General features: G+C 41.8%; 1 protein-coding gene across 3 annotated transcripts; it reads right to left on the bottom strand.

The window, feature by feature from the left end:
• Window positions 1-919: 919 nt before the first annotated feature.
• On the bottom strand, window positions 920-27,747 carry nup93 (nucleoporin 93). Of its 3 annotated transcripts, XM_036585517.1 has the most exons (22): window positions 26,838-27,747; window positions 25,399-25,586; window positions 22,989-23,106; window positions 13,820-13,882; window positions 12,138-12,266; window positions 10,584-10,658; window positions 8,416-8,508; window positions 8,103-8,242; window positions 7,861-7,993; window positions 7,428-7,585; window positions 6,384-6,549; window positions 6,122-6,215; window positions 3,953-4,144; window positions 3,457-3,583; window positions 3,021-3,093; window positions 2,874-2,918; window positions 2,451-2,567; window positions 2,230-2,348; window positions 1,905-2,022; window positions 1,722-1,805; window positions 1,471-1,599; window positions 920-1,201 (listed from the first exon to the last, which is right to left on the bottom strand). In XM_036585517.1, exons 2-22 carry the CDS (start codon window positions 25,575-25,577, stop codon window positions 1,091-1,093), a joined length of 2,463 nt encoding a protein of 820 aa, XP_036441410.1. In that variant the 5' UTR covers window positions 25,578-25,586; window positions 26,838-27,747; the 3' UTR covers window positions 920-1,090. The 3 variants fall into 3 exon arrangements, with proteins under 3 accessions (XP_036441410.1, XP_036441411.1, XP_036441412.1); XM_036585518.1 differs by lacking the exons at window positions 22,989-23,106; window positions 25,399-25,586; window positions 26,838-27,747 and adding an exon at window positions 16,946-20,995; XM_036585519.1 differs by lacking the exons at window positions 22,989-23,106; window positions 25,399-25,586; window positions 26,838-27,747 and adding an exon at window positions 16,633-16,843.
• Window positions 27,748-27,902: the final 155 nt, after the last annotated feature.

The raw sequence follows: 27,902 nt of genomic DNA on the forward strand, positions 1-27,902 counted from the left end.
GTGTGGCATCGGCCTGATTCACAACACCAGCTGCAGCACACACACCTCACGTACTGGTTCCTTCGTCCACTCACTGGCATCTTGCTTGAAACTCTTATGTGGACATCTGATAGTCAGACTGAAAGTTTACCAGAGAATGATACAGCCATTCTTAACTGAGGATTTGTTTGAAAAACCTTCAAAGAACCTTTAATGCTTACATGGGAAGCAACAGTGGCTGGTACTGTCTGTACTGTATAATGCTTGGTTGTGTTACTAAATACTGCACTGTAATATGGTATAAGTGGTGAACAGTAAAGCAAGTGTAGCAGCTCCAGATGCTAGCGTTAAAAATGCAGAGCAAAGTCGAGTGTGAACAGAGGGCTGAGACAATGCAGCCAGGCGAGGCGAAGCCAACATGTCCATCTGTGTACGCTACGGGCATTTTCTCCATAGCTCACCATCTGCTCAGAGAATCAATGTCATCCACTAAACACCTTCTTCCGATGCACTCCCGAGCACACTTCAGTTTCTCTCTTAGACAACATGGCAACTCAAAGAACTCAAATGCCACAATGAGGCCATGGCCTTTGTGCAGCTGACTTGTGGTCAACCACCTGTTCTGCTATGATCTGACAGTTGGGTTCTCTGGCAAACTATGACACGTGCCTGTCTCCGCATCAAATATCATCAGAATATTAAGTGAAAATTTGCGTGGGAGAATTCAGTCATGTGATCTCTGGGTAGCCAGACAATTGTTTCCCACATTGAACCATACAGGTAGACGACTGAATAGGACCAACAATTATTTCACTCCAAAGTGATGAAATGAATCAAAAAAGATTCAAAATAGTCTTAACATAACTGAAAAGGCAATTAAAAAAAAACATGGGGTTGTAGTGAGAACAAAAGTAAAACAGAAACATATGGTGAACTGAAATTGGAGATTTTTTTATTATTTCAAAATTATGAAAAAATACAAATATAAATTCACACAAAGGGGAATGGAGCATGGAGAAACAAAAAAGGCTGATGGGACATGGGGAGAGAGTTGGAGATGTAAAAGAGAAAGAAGAAGCCTGAGGGTGCAGTCTCTCTTTCTCTCTCTTGCTCAGTTCATCAGGACCTCCATCTGGACCAGCCTGGCGTTAGTGTCTCCTGCCATGCGGTATGGGATCATCCCAGCAAAGGTGATCAGTGCCCGGGCCTGGCTGCGCAGTAGCTGTGCATATAAATGTAGAATATAGTGGGTGATGACAGTGTTATGAATGGATACATAAACCACCGCACAAGAACATCAAAGTATTGTTCCAACAACCTTCTTTGACCTTTGCCTTATGTCAGTCATAGACTTCATATTTTTAAGAACAAGACATTAAATGGCTTGTTGAGGGGTAATTTAATGAAAAATGATTTCTGGGTTACAAACAAGAGTATATTGGCTATAAATCACTCTCTCTTGCCACTCTAATTTAACCCTGTTTTCCTCACCGAGTCCCGATCCTCCAGCGGACGCTGTTGTCTGCCTGGTGTACCTGCTGTCACCCCTTTCAGGCGCTTGTACTGTGTGAACAAAATGTTCATGGTGGCAAGAAGCACCTCCGACAAATTATGTCTGACCTGTAGAGAGATTAAATAACAGAGTGAGGTGAACATTGTAAGTATGGAGACTACTGGCATCATGTCATATGTAAAATGTGAGGTTAAACACAAAGAATGTTCTAAGGAGTTGATGACATTACCTCATCACTGAAGTTTCTGAATGCTGCCACTCTCTCTTCTACACTGTCTTGGCTCAAAGGAACCAATTTCAGTCTCTCAATCACCTGAGAGACATAAAAAGTACATGTTAGAATCATGCATAATCACAACATGCACAGCTAGATGCAGATCTGATAAGATACTTAAGAGAGATCCTGACTTACGTCGTAAGCAAGGTCGATGTGGCCGGCATGGTACTCATCAAAAAATGTCATGAGGTCCAAGAGCAGATAGAATGTACTGTCCACAGACTTCTCTCCAGCTATACCATTAGTGCGGTACCTGTGGGGACAACAACCCTTAGCTTCAGAATCCCATACTCAAGCCCCTCTCCAAGATGAGCACCATGTCTAATGCACTATAATCCAGTCTGATGGAAGCTTAAGCTGTAGTTTGAACACGTGACTCGTCAGAGAGGTACAATGTATTCTGCAGAAGTGCGGGACAGAGAGATGCAGATACATCATGCCCAAAAGGGAAGAACCTTACCGTTCAGCAATGCCCAGCGCCATGTTCTTGAGCCGCTCTTTGTTGGACTGTGGTGCACTGACCTGGGCAATGACTGGACTCAGCAACCTGTTCATCAATTCCAGCACCTTATCAGGGTTCTATCACAAGCAGGACATAGAAATTAGGTGATGTTGCGAAGAAATTAAAACACAGTTTAAATCCTCAAACATGTCAAACACATGTGTCATGGCTTTGCGCACCTTGGCTAGCTCGTACAGTTTGACAGCTTCCTCAAACAGGCCCTTGTTCTCTGCCTCTGAGGCCACTTTGGTGATGATGGCCCGCGTGTCTCCGGCAAACTTGTCAATCACGCCAGGCTGAAAGGATTCACACAATCCCTTTTTAGAGGCGGGCAGAGTTTCAGAACGCACGTTTGTATTTTAAGACTTTGGCCACCAAAAGAACAAAAGAACACTGTACTTTGCGAGCGCTGAAACAATAGCACATTTTTACATCCCGTGTAGAGCTGAATGGGTACAATAATGAACGCGCGTGAGTACAATGAGTTGAAATAAAGCCACGGGGGAAGCTTTGAATAGAGGCATGATTACTGAAAGTGTTGTTCCAGCTGCTCGGCAAGTTAGATAACACTGCATGAAAGAGCACAGAAGCCAGAGGCGTACCTTTCTGCTTCCATCTTTTTCCAGTCTTCCCAGAAGCATGTCAAACTATAAAGGGAACAGGCAAGTTAGGAATTCAAAGAAATGTTATAATAAACTGCAATGGTTAAAGGAGCAAAATGTCTGAGCTTGCTCACTGCCCCACCCTACCTCACGACTCTCGATGACCAGTTCACTGACGCAGCGCATGAACATATTTTCTCCTTGGTTGTCTTTCTCGTTCCTGCAATCAATCAACATAAAGCATAGATGGAATATGAAACTACAAAATGTATCATCAAATATAAAACAGCTTCACATATTTTCAATAACAGATTCAATTATGTGGTTTCCAAAACACTGGACCAGTTTGAACACATCCTGGTGTGTGAAAATGGTTTAATTATTTACAGAGATCATCACGAAAGCATTCGAAGTCACTCATGAATTATTCATCGTTTCTCAGAGTAAGAAAGCAGTTCTCGCAGTGAAGGCAAAATGACTTCCAGTGAAACGACTGGCCCTTAACAAGAAAAAGGCTCAAACCAAAAGTTGATCTGAGGTCAGATTCATAGTGCTTCAATTAGGCTGGGTAGGGTGTCCGTACCGCAGGAAGTAAAAGTACTGCAAGGCCTCTCGTGGGTCTGTCGCCTCAAATTTCCGCGTGTAGAGCATGAGGAGGCGGATAAAGTTTAGCCGTCGCACCATAGGAGGATCTCCTAGTTCCTGACTCACTAAAAGAAAGGCAACAAATGAGATAAGGAATAAACTCTCAATAACATGACAAACACCCAGTAAATAATACAAAAACATCTTTGAGGGGTTTTATTTCACAGTCCCTGAACTGAAGTGCATCATGCAGACCCAACCAAACCCAGCAGACCCCACAATTTCTCCTCTCTAGACTGTCCTTAATCAGTTTTTGTCTTATAATTCAAAAGAATCGGAAAACATATTCCTGCACACAAACTTATCTATGCCACATAGATTAGACCTGAGGGCATGATAAGGACATGAAAATCAAGAGAGGACATGCCACTTAGTCAGATGTATGATTGCACTACCTGGTAAATAGCACTTCATCACATCTGACACCCACTTACGTAGCTGAGCACTCTGTCCTGACGACTTGAGCAGCAGTTTGAGCTCATAGAGCACGAGGGCCACGTGCACGGCGTGACTGCGCAGGCGCTCTACACGGAAGAGGAATGCCACGGCCGCTTCAAACTGCGCAGTCAGGAACAGTACCTGGAAGTACAGGAAGGGCTGCTGGCTGGCCGAGAAATGAGACTCACCTGTAGAGAATGATCAGAACAGCAATTAGAGCCCCAATACCCATTGAGTACAATAACAAGAGATACCACAGTGATGCCCTGTGAGTTTGCACCATGCGGCACAAACCAGAGTATTAAGGCAAGCATGTGTGGTTCCTCTGAGACATTTTAAACCAGCCACTGCCAGCCTTTTTTTTCCTAAGTATTGTTCATGTGCTGTCATAAAAGACAGCTTGATGCACTCAAAGACAGCTAACTGCCCAATTCCATGTATGTGCTCTGATGGGCAAATGCCCGTGATCAGCACCAGGAAAGATCAACAGGAAAGAAGAACTAACCCATCCTCATGGTCTCAGGTTAAAACACACATCCTGGCTATAGAACATAACCCTCATGAAGGATTTTCACTAATTTTAACATTGTGATAATAATCTACATTAAACAATGTTTCCCACACATAGGTTATACTGTGGCGATGCGCTCAGGTATACGGACATCTGACCAAGTATTGTTCAAATCATTTTAAAAAATGTTGAGCATTCTTATTAACCTGTTTTGAAAAAAAACACACCTTGAATTTGACCACTACATGAAAGCAGCTTGGGTTGTGGTAAGGCAAGAGCAAGGCAAAGTGAAGGAGACATAAGGAGAGCAAGCAGCACTTGGGTAAAGTTAGCCAGCCACTACACATAACTAACAAAATTGTCCTGGCTGAATCTGATTTCTCCTAATTCAAAAAAAATGACAAGATGTGATGACACTAGTCACTCGTCTAATGTTTACTTAACAGATGAGTACAGAGAAATCTTTTAACAATAAGCTGTGCAAAGAGAACAAGGAGAGAACTGTAGCTCAGGTACCCTGATGTGTGCAAATGTACGGTGTCATTCTCTTGCCAGAGTGTAAAAAAATGGCTGGCAGGCTATATGGTGACCTCCTGGAACAAAAAGGCTCAAAAACAATCTAACAAAGGTGATGAGCCAGGCACCTTGTCAGACCGTCGGTTTTTATATATTTACATTGCAGTACATAGTTTCACAGGAGAAAAATACATCACTGCTCACATAAAAAAAATCTTAGTTTTAAACATATTTGTAGATAACTGACATACCTACATGGTCCTGCAAATGAAAAACTGCATTTGTAAAAGCTTAGTGCAATTATTGGTTTTACCAAAGTATATTTCAAATCAGTGAGAAACACTGTTAACATAAAAAATGACAGCAAATTTTCCCACTAATGAAAAGCGAAACATTTAATGAAGGAAAACAATACAAAATCTCTGGGAGATGTACAACATATACATGCAAATCCAGTGAGGTGAGGATTTGCACCTTAAGGAAATTCAAATGCTTCTTTAAGCAAGTAATAGGTTCTGGTGAAAACCTCCGGTGCTGTAAAGCGCTTAAATGGGCTGCTTTCTTTCCATTTGCATGAGCTGAAATAATCCCCTCTCATTTAGGCTGCGGTTCGAGCTGCCGTCTTTAAAAAGAGCAGTGAAAAGAGCTGCAGCTGGGAGTGCAGTGGCCCTTATCAGCGGAGAGAGTCTTTAATGTGGCCTAGTAGAGGAGCAGCAGGAGAGATAAGCCTGACTCATCAGGCAGGTGGGGAAGAACGGAGTGCAACGCCTTTTAAAATACAGCGAGAGGAAGTTTTAAGCCAAAAAGAGAGAGCGAGAGTGTGTGCGTGTGTGTGTGAGAGACAGTGTGAGAGAGAGAGGGAGAGAGCACAGCACAAAGACACACTTTTATCTGGGACAGGCCAACTGGCGGAGAATAAATTTCCTTCCACCAAATCACTTCCTCAGAGTGGGGACTGAATCGAGGCATAAGCCAATGATTTATTGCCTCAATGGCTTGTTTTTGACCCAAGTGTCTAACATTTACAGCATGCCTGGTGCTTTGTGAACACAGGATTTTGGCCCCAATGCAGTCCTGCAAATTTAAATGAACTGCTGAAAGAAAGCTGAGAAATCTAAATCACAGGCCTGTGTCTCACCATAGTCCTCCAGCAGCTGTTTCTGTAGCTGGGCCAGAGTGAGCCTGTCCTGTGGAGCACTGCTGCCGTCATCATCAAAACACACCTGGTTCAGCTACAGGAGACAGAACAGGGCTTAATGCAAGACAATTGTCAGCAACACCACAGATCCATTCAGATTCTTTAATTTAAGCACTCCAAAACCAACAAAAGGACAATCTCTAATATCATCCTCACAACTCTGCAGGAAGTAGGCATGTCTGGAGAGTAGATGGGGTCTTACCTTGAGCCACAAGTAGTCCTCTGTCTTATCAGCCACTTCTCCATGGTTGTCGGCGATGTCACATTTGCCGATGAGGCAAAAAACAGCACGCTTGTAGGGATCAGCACTGTTGCGCAGCACACGCCGGTAATGCAGCCGTAGTTTATTCTCTGTAGCTGGAGACAGACTGTTTGACAAGAAAGACACCTTATTTCACATTACTGCATTACTACATTTGGTATACTGCTGTTAAAAAGTTTGAAATTCATTGCCATATTAGTAGCCGGTGTTATTTTATTCAATAATAACCTACATATTGTTGTGTAAAAATTTATATATTTATTTTTGTGCGTAATTTGAAAACTCTCACTTCCCACTGCATTGTGTTAAAATCTAATGATGAATGGACCAACAGAAATGGTCCAAAATCACTTATAAAAAATCTTATTATATTAACTACCGTTCTTCCCTTCTCCTGTAAAGTTACAACAGTGCTATATTGCCAGTAAACATACAATGTACAGTTACAGTCATAGTTTTTTGAAATTATTAGTAAATAAATTATAATATACTACAATCAACTATTTATACTAATCTGAAAGATTTGATCACTTTCAGACACAAGGTATTTTGGATGTCAATTTTATTACATCATAGTGTCACAGTTTTCTCAATGATTATGACCATCATCTACAGCTTTGTTCATTATTCTGGACAAATCAAGAATGTAAATTTTGCACAGCTTTCTACAAGTTATTTGAAACCTGTGAGGTTCTGGAGTACTAGCATAACATTAGAATAATTATGTACATCTATCTGCAACAGAACTTAATATATATAGTGTTATCTTAAACTCATGTTAAGTTCAACTTCCTGAACAGCACTGCTTAACAGGCTACTAAACAGTAATTAAAAAGTCACACAGACTACTAATTCTCTCACTTCAAAATGAACAGTTTTCTGTTGCTTAAAATTACAGGCAAGTGTTGAATCACAACCAAAAAAAGGGATGTGCAGGAGCAGTGAAAAAAAGAGTGTCAGTGTATTCTGAGTAGGTGTTCTCACCGGCGGTCGGGGCTGTTCATGTACTCCTGGAACCAGGTCTTGAAGTCTCCCAGCTGGTGCTGTGCCCGGTTCACCACATGCATGGCTGCAGACAGGTCTCCACATCGCAGGCAGTAATAGATCAGAGCCCACACTGGGTGCCCCTCCACCTCACCATCCTGTTCCCACACACACACAAACGCACACAAAAAACACACACAGCAGGGTTCATCTATCGGTCTTACAGCGTTCAGTTACCATCTTTTCTCACCAGCGCATCAGAACTAAGAGGCTTATTCGCTCATGCTGGGAGAATCCGTTGCCATGTTATCTGGAATGTGCACAGGCACACTCGAAAGCATGCAGGGCGCTGCTGCTGCGGGGCTGTGCTGAGCGTGGCGATGCAGCATTAGACTAGCTACACTCTGCTGTGCTGCGCAGTTTGGTGCATTACCTGCATGCCTGGCAGTGGGCCGGGCAGTTTGATGTTGAGGAAGCTGTGCACTAGCTGATAAGTGCCAGGTACTCCGCCCAGCTGAGCCTGGTGCAGGTTCCCGAACACAGTCACCATAGTGTAGTTCTTATAGCTGCAAAAAAAGGATACAATGATAGGAGTCAGATATTTATTTTGCATTATAATATAAATAATGCATTCTATTATTGTCTGTTCTGTTCCCCTGCTTTCCTCGGCCTAACCTGTTCTCCAAGAAGGTCAGGGCTTTTCGGACAAAGGCCATCTGCATCTCCACAGCAACGCGACTTTTCAGGGTGTCTTTGGCTGGCACCAGCAGCACATCGGTCATCTGCTTCACCATCAGCCACATGTCGGACACGTTCTACACGCAGAGTCACACACTTGTCAATATTATATTTACCCTTAGTGGTTAATAATGCGCTGAAGTGAAAATCGACTACAAAACACAGTTTCAAACGGCTGTCTGAGACACTGACCACTAACGTCAAGGTTAAGATGAAGGAGAAGATATGATCTGCTATGTCCGAGTTTTACCTTATCATCCAGGCTGTCGGCCACTGATGCACATAGGTCCCCCAGACTAGGCTGGACGTGTCCGTTTACTATCTTCTCGTTGAAGATGTAGATCTGAGGAAAAGAGAGGAGAGCTCTCATACACACTTTCATACCGAGAGGGGGAGGGCCACAGACCGACCAGGGCTAAGATCTGGTAGTGAAGTGGTGGACAATAAAAAACAAAACAAAAAGGATGAACACATTTAGAAAGTTGTCAAAAAAGACCATGAAGACGAGAAACAAGATCCCACAGGCAATATGACGGCACATGGTGAGTGGATAAAATAAACAATATGAAAGCGACCAACAAACAAACGAAATAAAAAAACAGAGAGAGGGAGAGATATATCGCCTTTCCCTTTGTGAACAGACTGAAAGATTACCCATAATGCCCCTTGTCAGCCAATCAATCTTTTGGATCAATTGCTGTGCTTGGCTTGCATAACATGACCTGATTTCGCCAAGGCAAATGGTACATAGGCGAGCCATTAGTGGTTAGCAGAGGACATCGCAGAGGCAGATAAGCTCATCATCGCAGGAAAGAGGTACACTGCACACACCTGCTTAGACTGACATCTCAATTTAAGGCACACATTTTCACTTCAGTAAAATTTTTCTTATGGCTAATTCATGTTTTCTATTGACATTGCCTTGTATCTGGCGCTCCTGGCCACAACATTTTACATTTTAGTCCCTAAATATGTAGAGCCAGTGGCCCAAATGGTCGTTTGCCTTGGAGACCCCCCCCTCTTTTAAAGAGTTCATATCATGGTAAACTGAATGTCTCTCAGTTTTTGAAATTAAAGAATTTGATGCGATATCAAAATTGCTTAAGTTTCAGAACACACCATTCAATCCTCAGTCCACATACACAAACTAAGCTGCAGAAATAGCCTGTTCTGAATTAACTGCTTTTGTGATATCATGAAAACCAACACATTTACATATATTTGCTTGGCAGCAGTTTAGCCCCCACCATTCAGACTGGAGTTTAAGAAGTGCTTTAGCCCAGACTGCTTTTATAATGAAGCAAAATGCAAGGCAGCCAATCAGAACAGAGGCCATTTACATATACCAATCTAAAAGGCACAGTAACAAAAGCAGCCTGTTTATTTCTAAGGGAGGATGGAAAATGGTCATGTAAAAATAAATCAAGACTGCGTTTTGGTATATAAAGTCACACAAACATTATAAGTGGATCTCAGGGGGAGAAAATAAAATGCAACAAAAAAAGTAGGACTTGGGAACTTTCAAATTTTCACATATTCACCATTAAAACCAAAAGCCATTTTTCCTCAGAACTGCATCAATTCATACTTTGTCAGAATTTGCCAACTATAAGGTTAACGTTACCACATCGATAACTAACTTGACGGCCAAAACAGACAGTTCAATGTTGAGTAAAAGAAAGAATGAATGCGGCTGGACTATGATATTGAAAAGGATGTGATGTTTGTCGAGCACGTCAGTTTCCATGAAAGGAAGCAAACATGTTTCTATGTGTCTGGCCACAAATTCTTTCATTTTGGTCACAGGAATTGTAGGCCAGTGTGAATTTTTGTGTCTGTCTACCTCTGTCTATGCCTAAAACATAAAAAAAAATTATAAATATGGGTCATTAAGATTCTGGTGTTAATATACAGGGTGATTCAAAAACATTCATCCGATTTCAAAATCATTTATTACACTTGTAAATCATTATAGAACAATGCAGTAAATTGTAAATGGTTTAAATAAGCATTTAGTTTTTTATGTAATTTTACAAGTGCTCAGTATGACCTCCTCCAGCTGTATGGACAACATCAATGCGATAGTCAAATTCATCCCATACTGGATTGAGCATTTCGGGTGTCACTGTACTCACAGCTCTTTCAATGTGATTTCGGAGATCATCCAGTGTTGTGGAACCAACAACGAATGACTGAAGGTAGTCATCTTCCAGTGAAATTCAGAAACTCTAAGACCCCCTCTTTCATTGGTATGTGATGGGTTCTTAGGCGTGTCCCGGTTGTAAAATATGGCACTTTGAAGTCGGATGAATCTTTTTGAATCACCCTGTATTTTTGATAGCAGCTATAATGCTTTTGAACTTGGCTGATATAGTATTGGTAGGTATATACATGCATGTGTATGCACAGCCTACTCACCTGTCTGCCATAGGCCACCTCCACACTGTCCAAAGCGCTGCGCCCAGGAGCCCCCACGTCACTTACAAAACTTGGCTGCATAGAAAACACATTTGCAGTCTGTTTAATTTCTCCATATGTAGGATTACACAATGAAAAGGCACTAAACTATTGCGAATTGTAGCTGTGTATGTGCGTGTGTGTGTGGGAGGGGGTCTGACAAGTGCAGGAGCCTGTGTTATCTCCAATTTGTTTTAATCTAAACGCAGCGACCAATGTAGCATGAAAGCCATTGTGGAGAACATAACCCACACTCGACTGCACATTATTCAATAGTGTGGGTACGCATACACAAACACACCTCAGGCCAAATGAGAATTTATCCCTTCATAAGAAGAAAGATCACCAATTTCTCTGGAGAAAAGCTTAGAAAGAGTCACAGAATATGCAACCTGCAGTTAAATGCAGTGAGTCTTTTGAAAATCAAACACGTGTACCTGTGTGTGCAGAAGGAAAGCCATAGATCTGTGAGGAGAATGAAGGAAAGCAGAGGAACAGACTGGGAAGTGAGAAAGGGGGTGATCCTGGGATAGCAAGTGAACAGCAGGACACACACGGAAAACGTAACTGCTGTTTAATATTTAAAGAAGCAGGAAAACACAGAACACACACACACCAAACGTGTGCCTCTCATAAGGAAATGAAATAGGCCAACAAACATATAACGTTTAACAGTGTTTCTTTCTTGGTCTCTGACCATTTAGGAGAGAAAGGCAGCCATTTTAGGAGCTCAGAGAAGCCTATATCTTCAAGTAGTCTGCATTACACCAACCATGGCCTACCTTTTTCAATGTTTATCAAACACTTTACTAATTCAAAAAATATACAAATGTGTAACAGATTATATCTAGTTTATACAACAGTAATAGCATAGTTATAACAACAACTTACAAGATCCTGACACAGTGTACAAGCTCCAATAGTTACTGCATTCTGCCACATTTCTCTTACCTTACATACGGTACTGAACCCCATGACACACTAGAGCACTGACCTCATGATTTATACAGTTGGTGACTCTTTCATAAAAACTCAGCCTATTCCTTAAACTTTTCTTCTGAGGCAACTGATGTTCATTATTAAAGCTGTTGGTAACTTGCAATTTGCACAAGGCCACAGATTTCCTTATGCTTGCGAATGGGAATGATTATACATACTGAATGAGCACAAGAGAAAAGCTTTCTCTTTAAATGTGTGAGTGAGAGCACATTATGAAGTCTACATGATGACAGACATGATGCATTTCTATAGGAGAAATTGATTTAGAATTAGAATGCCCTTCATTCCATCACACCCGCCTATGCACAGTTTTAACGTAGTGAAGAACCAGGCCACACATAGCCAGAGGCTGCAAACATAATGTCAGGCCATGTCCTGCATGTGGCGATATGTTCCACTAAAATGAATATGTAGTATCATATATAGTCTTAAACACTGTTTGACTGACGTCTGCATGTGTGTGCTTACGTGGTCTTTGTGTGTTGTGTGTGTATGTATGTGCATGTGTTTGCAGACCTCCACATCCTGGCTGAAGTCCAATGCATCCTCTCCTGCTCCCAGCAGGGTGTGCAGCACTCTCTGCTTCACCTGCTCCCACTGCACCAACATAGACTCGCGGTGGTACTCTTCTGCCAGCAGGAACGTCTGAGAGAGAGAGAGAGAGTGGAAGGAGGGGGAGAGAAGAGATGGGGAGATAGGAGGAGGGAGGGAGGGAGGGAGGGAAAGAGAGAAAGAAAGAGAGAGAGGGAGCGATAACACACATGAAGGAGAACAGTATGAGAGACTCAAAAGCCCCATTGAATAAATAGGTTACCCACCATGTGACGCATTAAAAATAGCTGGCAGAGTGGGAGCGGCCTGGACCTGTGAGCTTGCAGTGCGCAATAAATACTAACGGCCATTCCATCGCCATCTCCCTCTCCATCCAGGCCATGTCTTCCAGGGCTAGGCCAGGGAAAGAGACCCTGACTTAGAGCATCAATGTGGGTCTGGTCCTCTGAAGCCCAGCCGTGTGAAGGACTGCCTAAGGGAAGTGTGCCACTAACTGGGTCTGCCTTCACGTTTGCTACAGATTTAGCCCAGACCCTGATTGAATCCAAAGACCTTTTGTCTATTTTACTTGCTCCCGAAGGATCTGTGTGTGATAATTGTGAGCGCTCTAATTAAAGCTGCTCCTGAACTGAGTAAGAAATTATTTTAGAGTCGTGTATAGGCAGGTGGGGGGAGGAGATAATATCAGCAAGGTGACGAGTTACCACCAAGTAAAAGAAAAGGCTTGAGGTTGCTGTTATGTACTTTATTGGTCCTACAAGGGAAACTTGTCATTTTACTGCCTAACTACACCCAATCTGGGAGCAGCACAGCATCGCCAGCAAGGCAGCACCACTTGGGGCAGTCGGGGATGCCTTGCCCAAGGGCATGACCAGGTGTACCTGGTCAGTTGTGGGATTTGAACCCACAACCTTTCGGTTGATGGCTCACTTCTCCTACTGCTAGGTTACTAGCCACCCCAGGAGACACATGTAGGCTATATACAGCAAGATGAGTTTCCTCTTGACAAAACTGCAGTCGGCTCTAACTGATAAAAAAAAATGTGGAAATAAAACACGGAGTAAAGATCTTGATGCGTCAGTCTAAACTTTCAGGGCAACTTCTGGGTTATTATTGTCTATAGAGCCATTCCAGCACAAAGCGCTTCTGTATCACAGTGAGGTAGCGCAGGTCTTATGACCGTCCTCCGCTTTCCGCTTTTCATTTGGTTGTGCCTCCAACCCTCCCGAATCAGAAGACTAAATAAAGCGGGGAGACATAGAGGATATTGACCCGGCCGAGGTCTGCTCTCTGACTCAGAGAGAGATAATGACAGGCGGGTGCCTAATATTTTTACTCCTCTGATAGCTGTGCAGGAGCAAATATGGGTAGAAGAGGCACTGACCTAAAACCAGCTATGGTATAAAACCTTCTCTAGCCTAGAGAGATCGGGGGGGGGTACCTTTTTTAACAAAGATGAGACATTAAGAGAGATGTATGAGGCGGTACCTTCATGGTGATAAACACTTTCTGTATCTAAACTTCTTGTGACAAAAAACAGCAAAACCAAAAAACATTAAAAATTCAGATAAAAAGTGATTGACAGTTGGGTTATAGTAGTGTAGATGGACAAATGGATTGATGGTGAAGTGAAGCCAGAGACTTACCCTGCGTCGAGACTCCTCAATGGCGGACAGGAGCGCATTGTCTCTCTCATTCTTCAGAAAGCCCTGGAACAAGAGACACGGCCTGGAGGTTAAACGCACTGCAACCTACTTTTCCCCTCTCCGCATGCAGAGCACACGCCCTCTCTCTCTCTCTCTCACTCGATCACTCTCCCTTCATCCTCCAGGGCTCGAGCGCCACAGGCCAGAGATGGAGAATTGCCATCATTATCACAATCACTGCTAAAAATGTGCTTAGAATCGACCCTGCACCATACTGTAATTCCATTCCTGCAAAATGGTGGCGCCAGACTAGCTTCAGCTGCTTCAGAAGAGCTTCAGTTACATTCTAGAATGTTCTAGAACAACTGCGCACTTTCGACAACCCGCATTTACGCAAATGTACGCATTAGCGTACAGAGAGCTACCCACAGAGTAACTAATTGATATCTACAAGAGCTTTACCACAAAGCTTTGACTAAAGAAATGCAAGGAACAAAAAAGATCTTTCTTCGCAAACTCTTTCCATGTCCAAACTGATTTTTCAGTTTGGTAAAGTCTGATAAGACATATTACATATAATAGTCTTGAGAAGAATGTCAGAGAACATCTAGTTCCAGCGTCTGGGTTGGTTATTGTTGTCTTCCAGGAAACCACAGGTTAAAACACTTTCCATAACCCAAGGAGAACACATGACTGCATGTTGCCTTAATCTTCATTTCAGGGGTAAAAGAAGGACACCTTTACCCAACAGACACCAATCTGCAGAGGAAATCACCCACACATTGTTGCAAGCTACACCAGATGGACTCAACCATAGCTGGCCACAATAAGATTTATAAAACTCGACTGCGAAGAAGAAACCGTGTGGCTTTAACATAAACACGTATACTGAATGTACCAACAAAGGCGGCCGAACATACGTGCATGCTCGCTCACACGCTTGCTCATTTCGTCGGAGCACAGAGCAGTGAAAACCCGTCTGCTGCGCCTGAAGATAGAAAAACATTTTTGCAGACAAAATGAGCACATTCACTCTCAGAGCAGAGCCTCACACTGGCACAAGACAGCCATCTGCAACACGCACAGTGGGGGTTGGGGGAGGCAATGGTACACATATCTGAGGGCAGTTGGCAGTGGTCAACGTCGAGGTTACAATGAAGAGAGTCAGAATGCAGATGGGTGGGGTTGAATGGCGAAGCATTCAAATACGGCCACACCATACGCCTACTGGACACCTCACAAAGCCTTTCGAGCAGTTATTCACCTCACCAGCATCACCAGAGCCGAGGACGTAGGATACTATCCACAATCACGTGTCATCCCTCGTGCCATTCCATAGTGTGACTCATTCAGAGCACTGTCTTCTTAACAAGTACCACACCCCTTTCGGCTTATCATTACCTTTGACTATGACTTTTCCGTAAAGTGTTTGCTCGTATGCATTTTCTACAAAAGCTGATGAACGTATGAATTCATGCATTCATTCTTTCTGCTCCTGTATCTTCAGGACCAGGCTGAAGCCTGTCCCACCCCTCCCCCCCTCCCCACTCCGTTACTTCCCTTTTCACCAGCCCCTCCTCCCCAAGCTCAAACCCTCAGCACCCCATAGCCAGTGTGTGCCTCAGATGCCCCCGTGATGGACAGCTGCAAATGAGGATTGATTTATTGTGACTTCAGGAACGCAGCATCTAAATGACACGTGTGAATGAAGGATAGGAGCTGATAAGGGAAGGGGGGGTGGAGTACATGGCCGCTTAGAGACCTCCTCATGGGCCACAACTGCATGCAAATTTGTCCTCGTTCCATACCCAAAGGAAAAGTGGAAACAAATTAAAAATGACCCACTGCTGGCTTTCTGGCCAGCTAATTTCTTGCTCAGTCATTGTGGCCCTGTGCACTCCAAGCAGGGCAATGGGAGACATTAGCGCCACCCACTGGCTATGAGGCTCCACATTATAGAAGAGGTTCTACCCAGTCTGAAAGCCTTCAACTGACAATAGAGCGTTTTATTCTATATTAAATGGAGCTTGGGTCATGCCTTAGCCAGGAAAAGCTACTGACAAGGAACTGCATAAACTATACACATATCTCCTTTGATACTCTAACTGGTAGCATCCTGTTAAGGGCTCTATTGCGACATATTAACTCTTTCACTTTTTGGCTTGCATATAACTGAAAATTTACATTAAATCATTATAACAAATTTCTGTGGCACACAAAGAGAGCAGCTCACACCCAAGCAGCCATGCACCCGTACAGAGCACTGCACGTAGGTGGAAAAAGGGTGTAGGAACCCACATGAGAAGCTTCTGATATTTTTTTAGAATGATCAATATATGAACTCGTATACGGGACATAATTCACATTACGATCTCCATTTTAGTTTGGCATGATGTGCTTCGTCCATACATGTTCCACAGAGCTGACACACTATATATAGGCTGCTGTGTTCGTGGACCACAGCACATACACACTGCGTATACTTTCTTTCTGAATAGCCTTTTTAACCTACACACACACACACACACATTATATACATATACACATACATACATACATATATATATATATATATATATATATATATATATATATATATATATATATATATATATATATATATATATATATATATATATGTGTGTATGTATATATATATTCTTATTTAAAACAGTCCTTCGATGAGATCATGCAACACATATGCACTGCCAAACATACAGCAAATAGACATCTGGGCAACAAAGATCAAATGCAGGCAGCTTGCTGGAGGACGATTTGAAACATAAATACTGATTCATACAATCATACTCTACCTGCAATAAAATCAGTTTTCTGAGGAGGATCCTCTGTCTACCCACTACTTCTCAGCTTTCACTTCTGAACAATGAACAGGAGAGAAACCCCACCCTAATGCCACCACTTCCTGTATGGCAAAAGAACCTTCATCATCATGATCATCATTATCTTCATCATCATAATCATCCTCCTCCTGCTCTTTGGAGGACACAGGGTGAAAGAACTGACAAAGAAGTGTAATCTGTAGACTCTGTACAGCATGTGTGTGCATACGCATGTATGTGCTGAAGTAAATGTGCATATATCTGTGTATATGTAGGAGATACTTACTCATGCTGTGGCTCAACCTGTCGGCGTGGAAGTGCAGCGAGTTGCAGGTAGCCGGCAGCGTTGTGTGTGGCTGCTGCCAGCACCCTCTCTCTTCTCCCTTCGCCTCAGGAAGTGGGCCAGCGCCATTCGAGGGCGTTTTCTGACCTCGCTCGCCACCGGCCCACACTCTAGTCTGCCACACATAGCCTCCCACCCCATGCCGGCCCAGTGGTCTGAACCCAGATATGTGCCACGAGCAGGGCTCCTGTGGGCTGCTTTATTGTCGGAGGAGGAGCGTACCAAGTCGGCGTTTAGAAGAGGGGGGGAAACTGAGGAGGAGCGATTATTCAACCTCAACCGTCTGCTGCTCTCCATCACCCACCCACCCCCTCCCTCTTCCCTCCAGCATCCCTGCCATCCTCCTCTTTCAGTCTCACTCATTTCTTCCTTTTTTATACATCTCTGCATCCTTCCTTTTCCACCACCCCCCCTCCCCTAGCGCAATGCAATTATGGTAATGGATTTTTTTTCTCCCTCTCCTGATGGCTTCCGACATCCTGTCCAGAAATTGGGCTAATAATCCTCTTAAGAGTCATGTTTAGTTAATGAGAAGAGTGCAGTGGCTTTGGAGGAGCAGGGCTGGCCAGGGCATACACAAGCACATGTACAGCTATTTCACCCTGCTGGAGTGGCTGCATTTATCACTGTGTGTAACCAGACAACAGGGGCTGCTCTCAGGGAGAGCAAGAGAGAGAAGAGAGAGAGAGAAGAGAGAGAGAGAGAGAGAGAGAGAGATAAAGGGGGGGGGGCAGAAGGCAGGAGAGATGGGAAAAAGAGAGTAAAACAGAAAGAAGAGATGCATTGGATGATTCCGCCATCTTGCTGCTATACTGAGATGTCTCTCCATACATTCACTACATGCTTACAGCTACAGCATCATTCCAGTGCTGCTACATGCGTATTCTGTCCTTCTCAACCACCCTTAGGTTTGCCTTCTCTCAATACACCCTTTCTTATTTGTCTATAGCACTGACTACATCAAACCTTATAGCCACATATACTAGAAATACTAATCCACAGCTCTTTCCTTATACCAAAAAATTGTAAGTCAAAGTCGAATTTACCAGAACACACATGTGCATGCACACACGCAGAAAGACAGGAGCGGCTACGCCTCATCAGCAGTGTGCATTTTCTTTGTCTTCAGACAAGCAGCTCAGCAGCCTTGGAGAGCAGCATACATCACAATAACTTAACAAATGTGCAGACCTCAAAATATTTCTCTGACAGGCTTATCATGCAAACACACATGCATGTATCTTTTCAAAAAAGCACCTGCATATTGTTTCAAATTTGTTATATTTCACAGATGGAAGGGAAGATATTCTATTGTAAATGCTTTATATACTAAATTGACCAGGCACAGTCATTTAAGATGCAAAGAAACAATGTTATGTAAAAAATACAGACTAATTCATTAAGGATTAAACCGTTAGATGAAACACAACAAATCTGCAGCCTTGTATGCCATGCAGTAAGGCATATGTGCACTAAAAAATACTGCTCATGGATCAAAGACATACAGTCAATCCTGACCAAAAAAAGAGAAACCCATAAAGAGAGAGAGACAGAAAGAGAAAGAGAGAGAGAGCGATGAGCTTTACTGCCAGGCACTAAGTGCACTTCCAGTAAGAGGCATACTCTGGCAGGCCCTACCACAGAAATATCTAGGCTGAGGAGGTAGGGTGGTGCAGGCTTGCGAGAGGGAGGGGGGAAGCAGCGAGCCTTCAGGACATGATACAAAAACATAAGGGGATCAATAAGCTAATCTGATGAATCAACAAAACCCAAGTCTATGGTTTCAAATCTATAAAATGCATACCTATAACAAAACTGAGCAAAACCTATCATTTACAATGCACACTTATGATAACTTTCAGTGATCCTGCGTGAAATAATAGGACACTCCTCTCTGTAACATTTACAACAGAGAAAATTAGGCTGCCGCTGCTGGGTGCTGAGCAAGACAAAGCCTCAAAAAAAAGCATACATGATACAGATGCAAGGGCTAATCTTTCATGCAGTACTGTTACTCAGATTAAATATTTCACATTGAAATGTCTCATCCCATGTCTGGGTTTAAGTCTTAAGAAAGAGCCGCACCACCAGCTCTACATCCAAACCCCGACTCTAAGCTTTCCTTCTGCACATAAGATAAACAGGATTGAAACCAGAAGACTGACACTATGAAAATTGTCTAGATGTAATTATTCATCCGCTTGTGATTTGCTTCAACAGCTGAGCCTGAAAACTAGGCCAAATGCTACACACAAATACAACACTCCAGTTTACATTCATGTTAGATCCTCAGGTACTGAGGATCAGGAAAAAGTAAGTCACATATTCTGTACCAGAACAGACAGCCAGATCTATGACCTCATACTCTCTATGTGGTCACTATTGCATCATAGCATGACTAGCCTTTATTTCCAAGTAACAGGCCTATTATCTGGACTTTATGTACCACCCAATTGGAAGTGATTTTCTCCTTTAATAAAAGCATGTGATCTCCTTCTACAAATCAAAACTGTCTAGACGTGATGCACTGAAGTAGCGCTGCCAGACAGGAATTTTCCATCCATATGTGGAACTACTAAGAGTGTGCCCGATTCTATGCCAGTAGCGCAACTGGCCATAAATATAAACAAATACCACAGAGTAAGCAACATGTTGATAAAGCACCTTTACATTTACAGATGCTAGCATTTTCTTCACTAGCCCTTTTCTGTGAAAGTGAAAATCATGGTTGTTCCTTTAAAGGAGACTGTGCCGTTAAATTTTTACTATGCGTTTACACACTTTCTCTTCTGCGACAACACCTAACAAGTAACTTGTTGAAGAAAAACAAAGTGATACACTTTGTTTTTCACTTCAGTAAAAGTTGTGCTTGTAGTATATTTCCTCCTTTAATTTTGTCTGAAGCTGCTTAGACTGATGCCTTTTGTCTAAGACCATTATGCCTAATGTCTGGTGTCGCTAGAACTGAGCCATGACAGTTCCTTCCTGAACCTGAAGCATCCGAAACCTGATGGGGTGTTCTGAGGATGTTCTAAAATGCACACCAGCAATTTGTACATTTTTTTACCACATGTGTTGCATGTGCAGAAAATACATCTACATGCTTAACTGGAGAATATTTGGCATTACATCCATGGGCTAACGACAGGTTTGTGGTCCTTCAGACAAAGTTGATAAGCGCACCATCACCCCCTGCTCTGAGCTCCGCCTTCATGAGGCACTGGACTGATTTGGCAATGTTACACTCAGCTTGTTCCCAGCTGCATATGCAGCCTTTATTTTGCAAAGGTGATTTCCAACTTGCTAGACTGCACCATTGTATGTTATATCTGGTCTAAATTACATTTTTATGAGGCTTGCCATGAACACATACACAGCAAAAGGGCTCTGAAAATGGACCCTGTTTACACCTGCCATTAAAATGCAGGGTCAGTATCAGAGCCCACAACTAAAAGCTAGGTACTTTTCCTGGTGTTCAATTTCTAATGACAGGAGCCAATTGAGGGTGCCTGTGAACTCATCAGGAAAGTACTGAGCAAACAATGCTCTTCTCCCAGAATTTCTCAATGTCCTATTACATTACTCAAAAAGAAAATGGGGCAGGCTTCATACAGGAAGCCCAAGTAAGCCTCATCTGCCTACACTGGTATACATCATGCAGTACGAGAAAACTAAAGAGGAGAAAAATTATGCTAGGAGGTAAAAAAAAATAAATGAACACAAAGCATTGCGAGTTACATCCCAATCAAAAAAACAAAACATTATTCTCCATTTATGGAGAATTTCTTAGCCTGGTCTGATACAATCCAGACCAACCCCATTCTGAAGGACGTTTTTTTTAGTATCTCTTTTTTGCTTTGTAAGTTAAGTGCCCTTGAAGAAGCATAAGTGGTCCTCAAAGCAGGTGAAGTGGCAATGACAAAAGGAATTGAGAGGTGATAGGACTGCACCAGCTACCAATATCTGCAGCCTCCTAGCATTTCATTCGGCTTATTCAACTACACAACAGCAAGGTATTATTCATGCCTGGGGACCTATTAAAATGTCCATTTCTCTACTGTTGGGCAGCAGTAGGAAATACCAATCTAACTGAAGTGATTATTAACAGTGGCAATAATGAGAAAAGTTGTATTTAGAACATGTGCTGACCAACACTGGCATGCAAAATACCACTGAGGTCTGCAGAATCTAATGGAGAATCTATTCTAATATAATACCTCATATTCATGTTCAAGTGTTTTACTCAGTTTTTTCTTTGCTGTAGCAATGTTAACCTTAGTCTAACGTTAGTATTTCAGTCAGTGCTAGGTATACAGTAAGCGGGTTAACTAAAGCAAGAAGTGGGCAATAGTCATATCAAATATTTCACAATAACTTTTTCCAGCAATGCAAAACAGCCATGTCCTGTATCTACTTACTTACAAAAAAAGCACCACTTCCTAATTATGAAGTTGTAGAAAAAATCTACATAGAAAAATCCAAGGGCACAAACACAGCAGCTGAAAGGCACTAGGAAAACCATAAAACTCTTAAACCATATTCTTACACTACACTAATAACTGCTGACATTACATTAGCACCCTAACAGACCACATCATAATGTCTGTAAACACAAAGGCTGGTAAATAACTTGCATCCGGTCAGTGGTGGAAGCAGCTCATTTTAAGTTGTGGTAAACATGAAAAAGACTGAACAAAAACATTGGCAATAACAGTAAAATCTTGTTGTGTTTGAGGCTGTAATGTCGAATGTTATCAAGAACATAAAAGTTAGTGCTTTTTCCATTTTCCAACAAAAGCAGCTAGAACTGCTTTAAGTTTATTAGTCTTTGTAAGGAACAATGAATGCACAGCACTGTAAGATCAGCACTAAAATAATGGCAATTCTCAAAAGCCTGATTTGAGCTGGAGTAGTTTTCCCAGAGGAGGACCAGTGATGTAATTTGTGTGTTATTTGACTGGTTGATTCATACAGGATAAATCATCTGTGTAAGTTTCCCAAATTACCCGGATCAAATCCGGACTTTTACCTCAGCATTATGCAACACACATCTGATTACAAAACTTTGTTCACGTTTTCTTATTACCTGGTTTTGTTATTACATTTCTGTGATGTTGATTCAAACAGGACTACTATTACTGAATGAGCTTTGAGTTTAGCAAATTACAGAAGGTAATTCACTCAGGAATTATTACTTAGCAGACTTGAAAAACTACAGACATGGCACATTCATACTGGATTAAAATCACAGGTCTTGTCAGTAATCACTCAAATTCCAGCACCTACATACATACCAGAGATACATTTCCAGAGATGGTATGTTTTCAGGAAAGAGATCATCCACTTCCAGTTGAATAACCAACTAATTTAGTCATAATTAGTAATCTTATCCAGATCGATGTATAAAGAACTGATAAAAAACAAAGCACTAGGCCTGATAATATCAGTCCATATTAAAACATCACCCATAAAGCACCAATAATTTGTGAAAAATGCTAAATTATTAAGCTTGTTCTTTTATGCCTCATATGACAATGCACAGTGTCTCTCTGTCTTGCCAAGAAGACATAACTGCAATGGGACAAATAAACAGCAAGCAATGATCACTGATAAGTTTGCTGTCTTAAAAAAAAAAAATAATAAGCTGCCCTTTGTCTGTAGGAAAAGACATCTGAGATTTATAACAACATTTTCAATATCACAAGTCTACAAAGCAACGTAGAGTGTGACATCTGGACATGGAGTTGTTGAATTTGCTGAAGTGACTCCCTGTTGTAAGGAACGTAGGCAACAGTGTGACAATTCCTCAATGGAAGTCAATTTATTAACAACACGCTAAGAAAACAATAGTTTTGGTGACGTGTAGGGGCTAAGAATCACCAACGTGTTTTTTAGTGTTTATTAGAATTGTCTTGCACTCAAAATCTCAACCAAGTCATAGCTTGCATAAGCTTTCAGTTGTTCCATGTACATCTACCTCCCTCACCTGGATATCTGCATCCTTCACTGGTTCCAGTGGTTCAAAGGTTGTGGCTGCACTGAGACTCTCCAGGCGCTGTGAGATATGAAAGATGTCCAGACCTCTGGAGCCCAGTAAAATAGAGCTGGAGGGAACAAGAGCAATTATATATTTATGAATAAAATTATATGTTTATTAATATCTTATTTCATCAAAGCTAGGGCCATTCCCAGTCAAATCACCCAAGGATCAACTTTCCAATAACTCACCTAAATAGGAACTAATGTCTGTTATAAAAATGGCTTACTTCTCTGTCCAACAACAGGAAAAAAATAACATTAATTAATAATAACAGATGGGTGACAAAAAAACAAGAATAAATGAGAGGAGTAACATAACAAGTGCAAATGCTTCCAGACAGGTGTACTGCATAACACAATTAAGCTATTAACATCCTGCCATGCTCTGTGGCATGTATCAAAATGCTAAGCAGGTCCAGTTGACATTGGTTTTGGGAGAATAAGGAGGTTTTGGGAGAATAAAGAGACTCAAAAAAACAGTTCATTGTCAAAGACTGCTCAACTGGCCAGTCTTTCAATAGGTACAGTAACTAAAATGACACCTCAACTTACACCTACAGGAAAGACATCAGCTAACAGGGTTAAAAACGGTGGTGAGAAGTGCACCTTCAATAACTCGGATGCTCAAGCAATGCAATGTATAAGGAAAACATACGAGAAACTGTTCATCAGGTCACTGAGAATGTCATTGCAGGACGTGATCAGTCTGTAAAAACAGATCATCCACAACTACACACAGAGGGATATTATAGCAAGGCTACAATGCATCAAACACTTATTACAAAGTTGAACGCACATCTGAGTGTTCAGTGGTACAAAAACCGTGAACACTGGTCTAAAAGTGATCTGGTAAGATGAGTCATCCTTCACCAAGTCCTCATGTGGCATACACCAAGAGAACAGTACAGGCCTGAATGCTGACCCAACAGTGAGGGTGTCCAGAGGTTCCAATATGCTGTGGGGTTGGGCTGGGTAATATTAGGTAGGGTTGAAGTATTAAAAAAGAAAAGAGAAACACAGACTCTAACTGGCTCCTTGATGCATGAAGCCCGAAAAGACAGCACGCACAAGTATGTCACACGGTCAGAGAGGTCCAAGTTCTGGTGCTATGTCGTACAATTTAACATTAGATAAGAACAGCTCCTTGTGTGGCAAATACTTTAAACTAGTAGCTGCCAAGTCAGGTAATACAGTCTCTCCTTTGCCTACGTATCAGATGAAACATTTAATAAAAAATAGGATTTATCTCCATCCAGAAAACTGTATGAACACCATCCCCCACCACCCCCAACGCTACTCTGTCGCTACGGGAGAAACACAGCACAACCAAACACAGACACAAATGTTTTCAGGGAGAACATATCAGCATGTAAGATGACAGTTTACAAGAGGAAGTTAACTACTTTTTTTTCTGTTAGCACCTGCCATTTATAGGCTAGACAGCTGGCTATTGTGCACTGTGGGACTGGATGTATGGATACATTAACACAATAATTTTTCATAAATGAGCAGTGTTAACTACACTGTTATGTTTTCATGTTGTAGGTGAGAGTTTTCTCTGTGTTGGAACCAGTTCTTCTCGATCTAATGTGGTTGTCCAAAGTGAAACCACATCTTTCACTACAGCAAAAAAGTTAAAAAAAAAAATACAGCCTTTTTTGTGTTTTTAAGCTCCCTGGTTTAGGCACGCTAACTGGGTGGAGAGTTTTTTTCCTGTGATGCATGATTCTATTTAGTGATTGTTCACCAGATAATAAAAGTCTGATTATTACCAATCAGTGATTAGTAATTAGTAATTATTAGTAATTAGTAATTATTAGTATTATACCTTAATTAAGGAAATGTAAGATATACATTTTACCCTCTATTTTCATTTTTTTAATTACAGCTTTCTGGTGAAGTGATTTGCATAAAGGATTTTCCAAGAAGAAGGGAAGATGGAATTATTCATAAATAATGATTCTTAAAAGAATGATTCTTCTGTACATGTATTGTTGGTCTTACATATCTTGTTTGCTTAGTTACAGAATTCATCCCCATGTGGGGGGAGTTTTGCTGGTATGGTTGGGTCCACTTATGCCATTAACGGGAAGGGGTCACCATCATCAAAACACTGATTGAGGGAATACCTTTCAGAAGAATGGCATTCCATCCCAAAAGCACAGTTTTAGAGGCCTGTGATATAAATTTATATCAAAGTGCACTAAAGCTGTTCTGGAGGCTCTTGGTCACCCAGCACCCTGATAAGACACTGTGACGTTTTTTTCCTCTAATTCACCACCTGTGTGTACTTCGGCTTATAAGTAATAATCACACTGGAGAAATGGAAACAGGGGTGGGGTCAGGTGAGAACTTACGCTTTGACGTCAGCTGTGTCTTGAGAGGTACGTGTAAGAGTGCGGGAGCGCAGCCTCTCTCCGGCTTGCTGAAGCTCCTGCAGGTTCCGTTCCACATGGGGCAGCTCGGACACGGCCTCTGTCTCTGCTGCCAGCTGCTCTGCTTGCTGCAGGAGCTCCCCGAAGCCCTCGGCATCCATGTGAAGCACCTGGTGACCCACAAAAGTGATTAGGTAACTTATTAGCAAACCACGTTTACCCAGATAATCACATTCATCACAAAGCCTTAGCTTTGACACTCTATGTAAACACTAATAATATTCAGTCAATAGTAGATCACTGACAAAAATGTGTGCTCACATGTTAGTATTATTTAATCACCCCAATAGCACTTACACTGCATGACTGATATAGTCTGTGGCAAGGAAAGGGAGCGTGGTTTACGTAATACATATATTTATGCTCAAATGCCTAGACTTTTATTTTGAAGTTTCTTTTAAATTCCAGGGGCGGGGATATTTTGTTTAATTTGTTAGTGGGCTGGTACAGCAGGCACTGAAAAAGTTTCATTCAAGAGGTATTAGCTGTAGCTGAGCCAAACTAAAGTGTGTAGTAAATAATTAGAGCTCTGTAGGATCAACACATAAAATATCAAAAAGAGATGTTTATTAAAAAACGTAAAATATGTGCATTGTTACACGTATAATTACTACCACTGAAACACAGACTTAGCATCTTAAATCTGACAAGTATTCATTGTTTAGTTCATTTAGCGATCTGTTTGACCACTCTGCAAATGTACTGTCCAGTGCCCATGACCCCTACAGAGAGCTACACGGATTACTTTTACTGTTTTTTTTTTTTTAATTATTCCTTATGCAGTTGAAAAGAAACGTCATAAGCATATGTATTAATTGTATCGGCCTAGGTGTTGTCTGCAAAGGGATTTATTTGCCCACATTAATTGCCACATAATAATAGCGAACAAAATACTTTTTGTAGTGCAGAAAACAGTGAAACCTCACAATATTTTGTCATTATTGAACCCTGAATGGAGTCATTACACAGCAGCACTCTAAACCCGCTGTTCATTGAGACCAACTCAGAAAAAGAAGGCAGTCGTTAGTTAGCTAACACTGCTGCCCTGCTATGCGCCCGATCTGATGTGTTTTGCTCGCTAACCCTGAGGTTCTGCCTCAGAAAACCGTTAAATGTCAGTCAGTAGATTATGGACATGAACGTAACCCGTGATAGTGTCTGCGAAGCGGCTGCTACAGTAGTGAAGAGCCCGGCTAATAGGCGGCTAGTCTGGACCTCACCGCTCACCGCTCCCCGCACCGCAGGAGCTGCAGCTAACAGTGAGCACATGTTTCATCTCAGCGGGAGACGAAATACCGCCGCTAATCTCTCAGCTACCCCTTTTTGGGTAACGTACTGTGACACCGAACACTTTCCCTCACCTCCTTATTCTCCTAAGCCCCAAAACCCGCTGGTTGATCCTCAAACTCTGTTTGTGAGGTGAGTTGAGTCGCCGCTCATCGCTCTCTTTCGCTCCCGGTTTCTTCACAGAGGAGACGCTGATTGGCTCAGAGCTCCCCAGAACGCGCATGCGCTTCCAAAATAACTTTATTTACAAACCGACTGCTGTGGCAAGGCGCACTAGGGCTGCGTCCTAATAATGAAACTCTCACTGCTCTCTGCTTTCGTGATTCTGCCTGATTTTAGCATGTGGCGCCACAGAACTACTAAATCAGACAAACTCAAAGACAGCAGTTAAAGAGTTAATTAGAACTCTCCAAACTATTATTAATGAGGTGAGAAAATTTCAGTGCAATATCCAAATATTGCAAAAATTAAACTGCACCATGTGGTGAAAGTCAAATATTTTTTGACATTCATTTTATTGTTTTTTCACACGCGTATATATATATATATATATATATATATATGTTGAAATGCTAAGAAAATTTGGTTTGTGCTTCAGTTTGTACGACCACTTTATGCTGTTCTGAAAAGCAGTAATACATTTAAAGGGGAATTCTGCTGATTCTTCACAATTCTGTATGATTCACTAACTGATACGTAAAAAGGGCTCACTTAGAGAAATCCTATGGACTTCACCTATTGGGGATGGGAAGCAGTCAATGGTGCATGTTGTTCAAGTCTACATTGCAAATTATAGTCATTTTATTTACTGTCCAATATAATGGCAGTGGTTAATCTGCCAAAAGTTCTTTGGCCACTATTATAGAGGGGTAGTTATCAGGCATAAAACACATTTTAGGCCAATACCTTCTCAAAACCATCATAAAACAATGTCTCAGGTATCAAGCAACATACTTATAACCAGTTCACATAATTAAGAGCTTTAAGATATTAAGTTCTTCAGAAGTCTAAACTTTAGTGCAGCCACCTCAGAAGTATCTTTGGACAAGCATCAAGTGCTTACTTCAAGGCATGGACTAGTGTTTATGGTGCACCACAAGTCCTTTGGTACTACATGCACAATTTTAGAAACAAGATGA

The sequence above is a fragment of the Colossoma macropomum genome, unplaced genomic scaffold (assembly GCF_904425465.1).
Source record: "Colossoma macropomum unplaced genomic scaffold, Colossoma_macropomum, whole genome shotgun sequence".
Taxonomy (NCBI): Eukaryota; Metazoa; Chordata; class Actinopteri; order Characiformes; family Serrasalmidae; genus Colossoma; species Colossoma macropomum.

What these genes read in the sequence shown, in the direction of transcription:
- nup93 (XM_036585517.1), bottom strand. Translation starts at nt 25,577, where the DNA reads ATGGATGCCGAGGGCTTCGGGGAGCTCCTGCAGCAAGCAGAGCAGCTG. An exon ending in CTGACCTTCTTGGAGAACAG is followed by an intron (nt 7,994 to 8,102) that starts GTTAGGCCGAGG and finishes CTTTTTTTGCAG; the next exon opens with CTATAAGAACTACACTATGG. An exon ending in ATGAACAGCCCCGACCGCCG is followed by an intron (nt 6,550 to 7,427) that starts GTGAGAACACCT and finishes CTTGTCAAACAG; the next exon opens with TCTGTCTCCAGCTACAGAGA.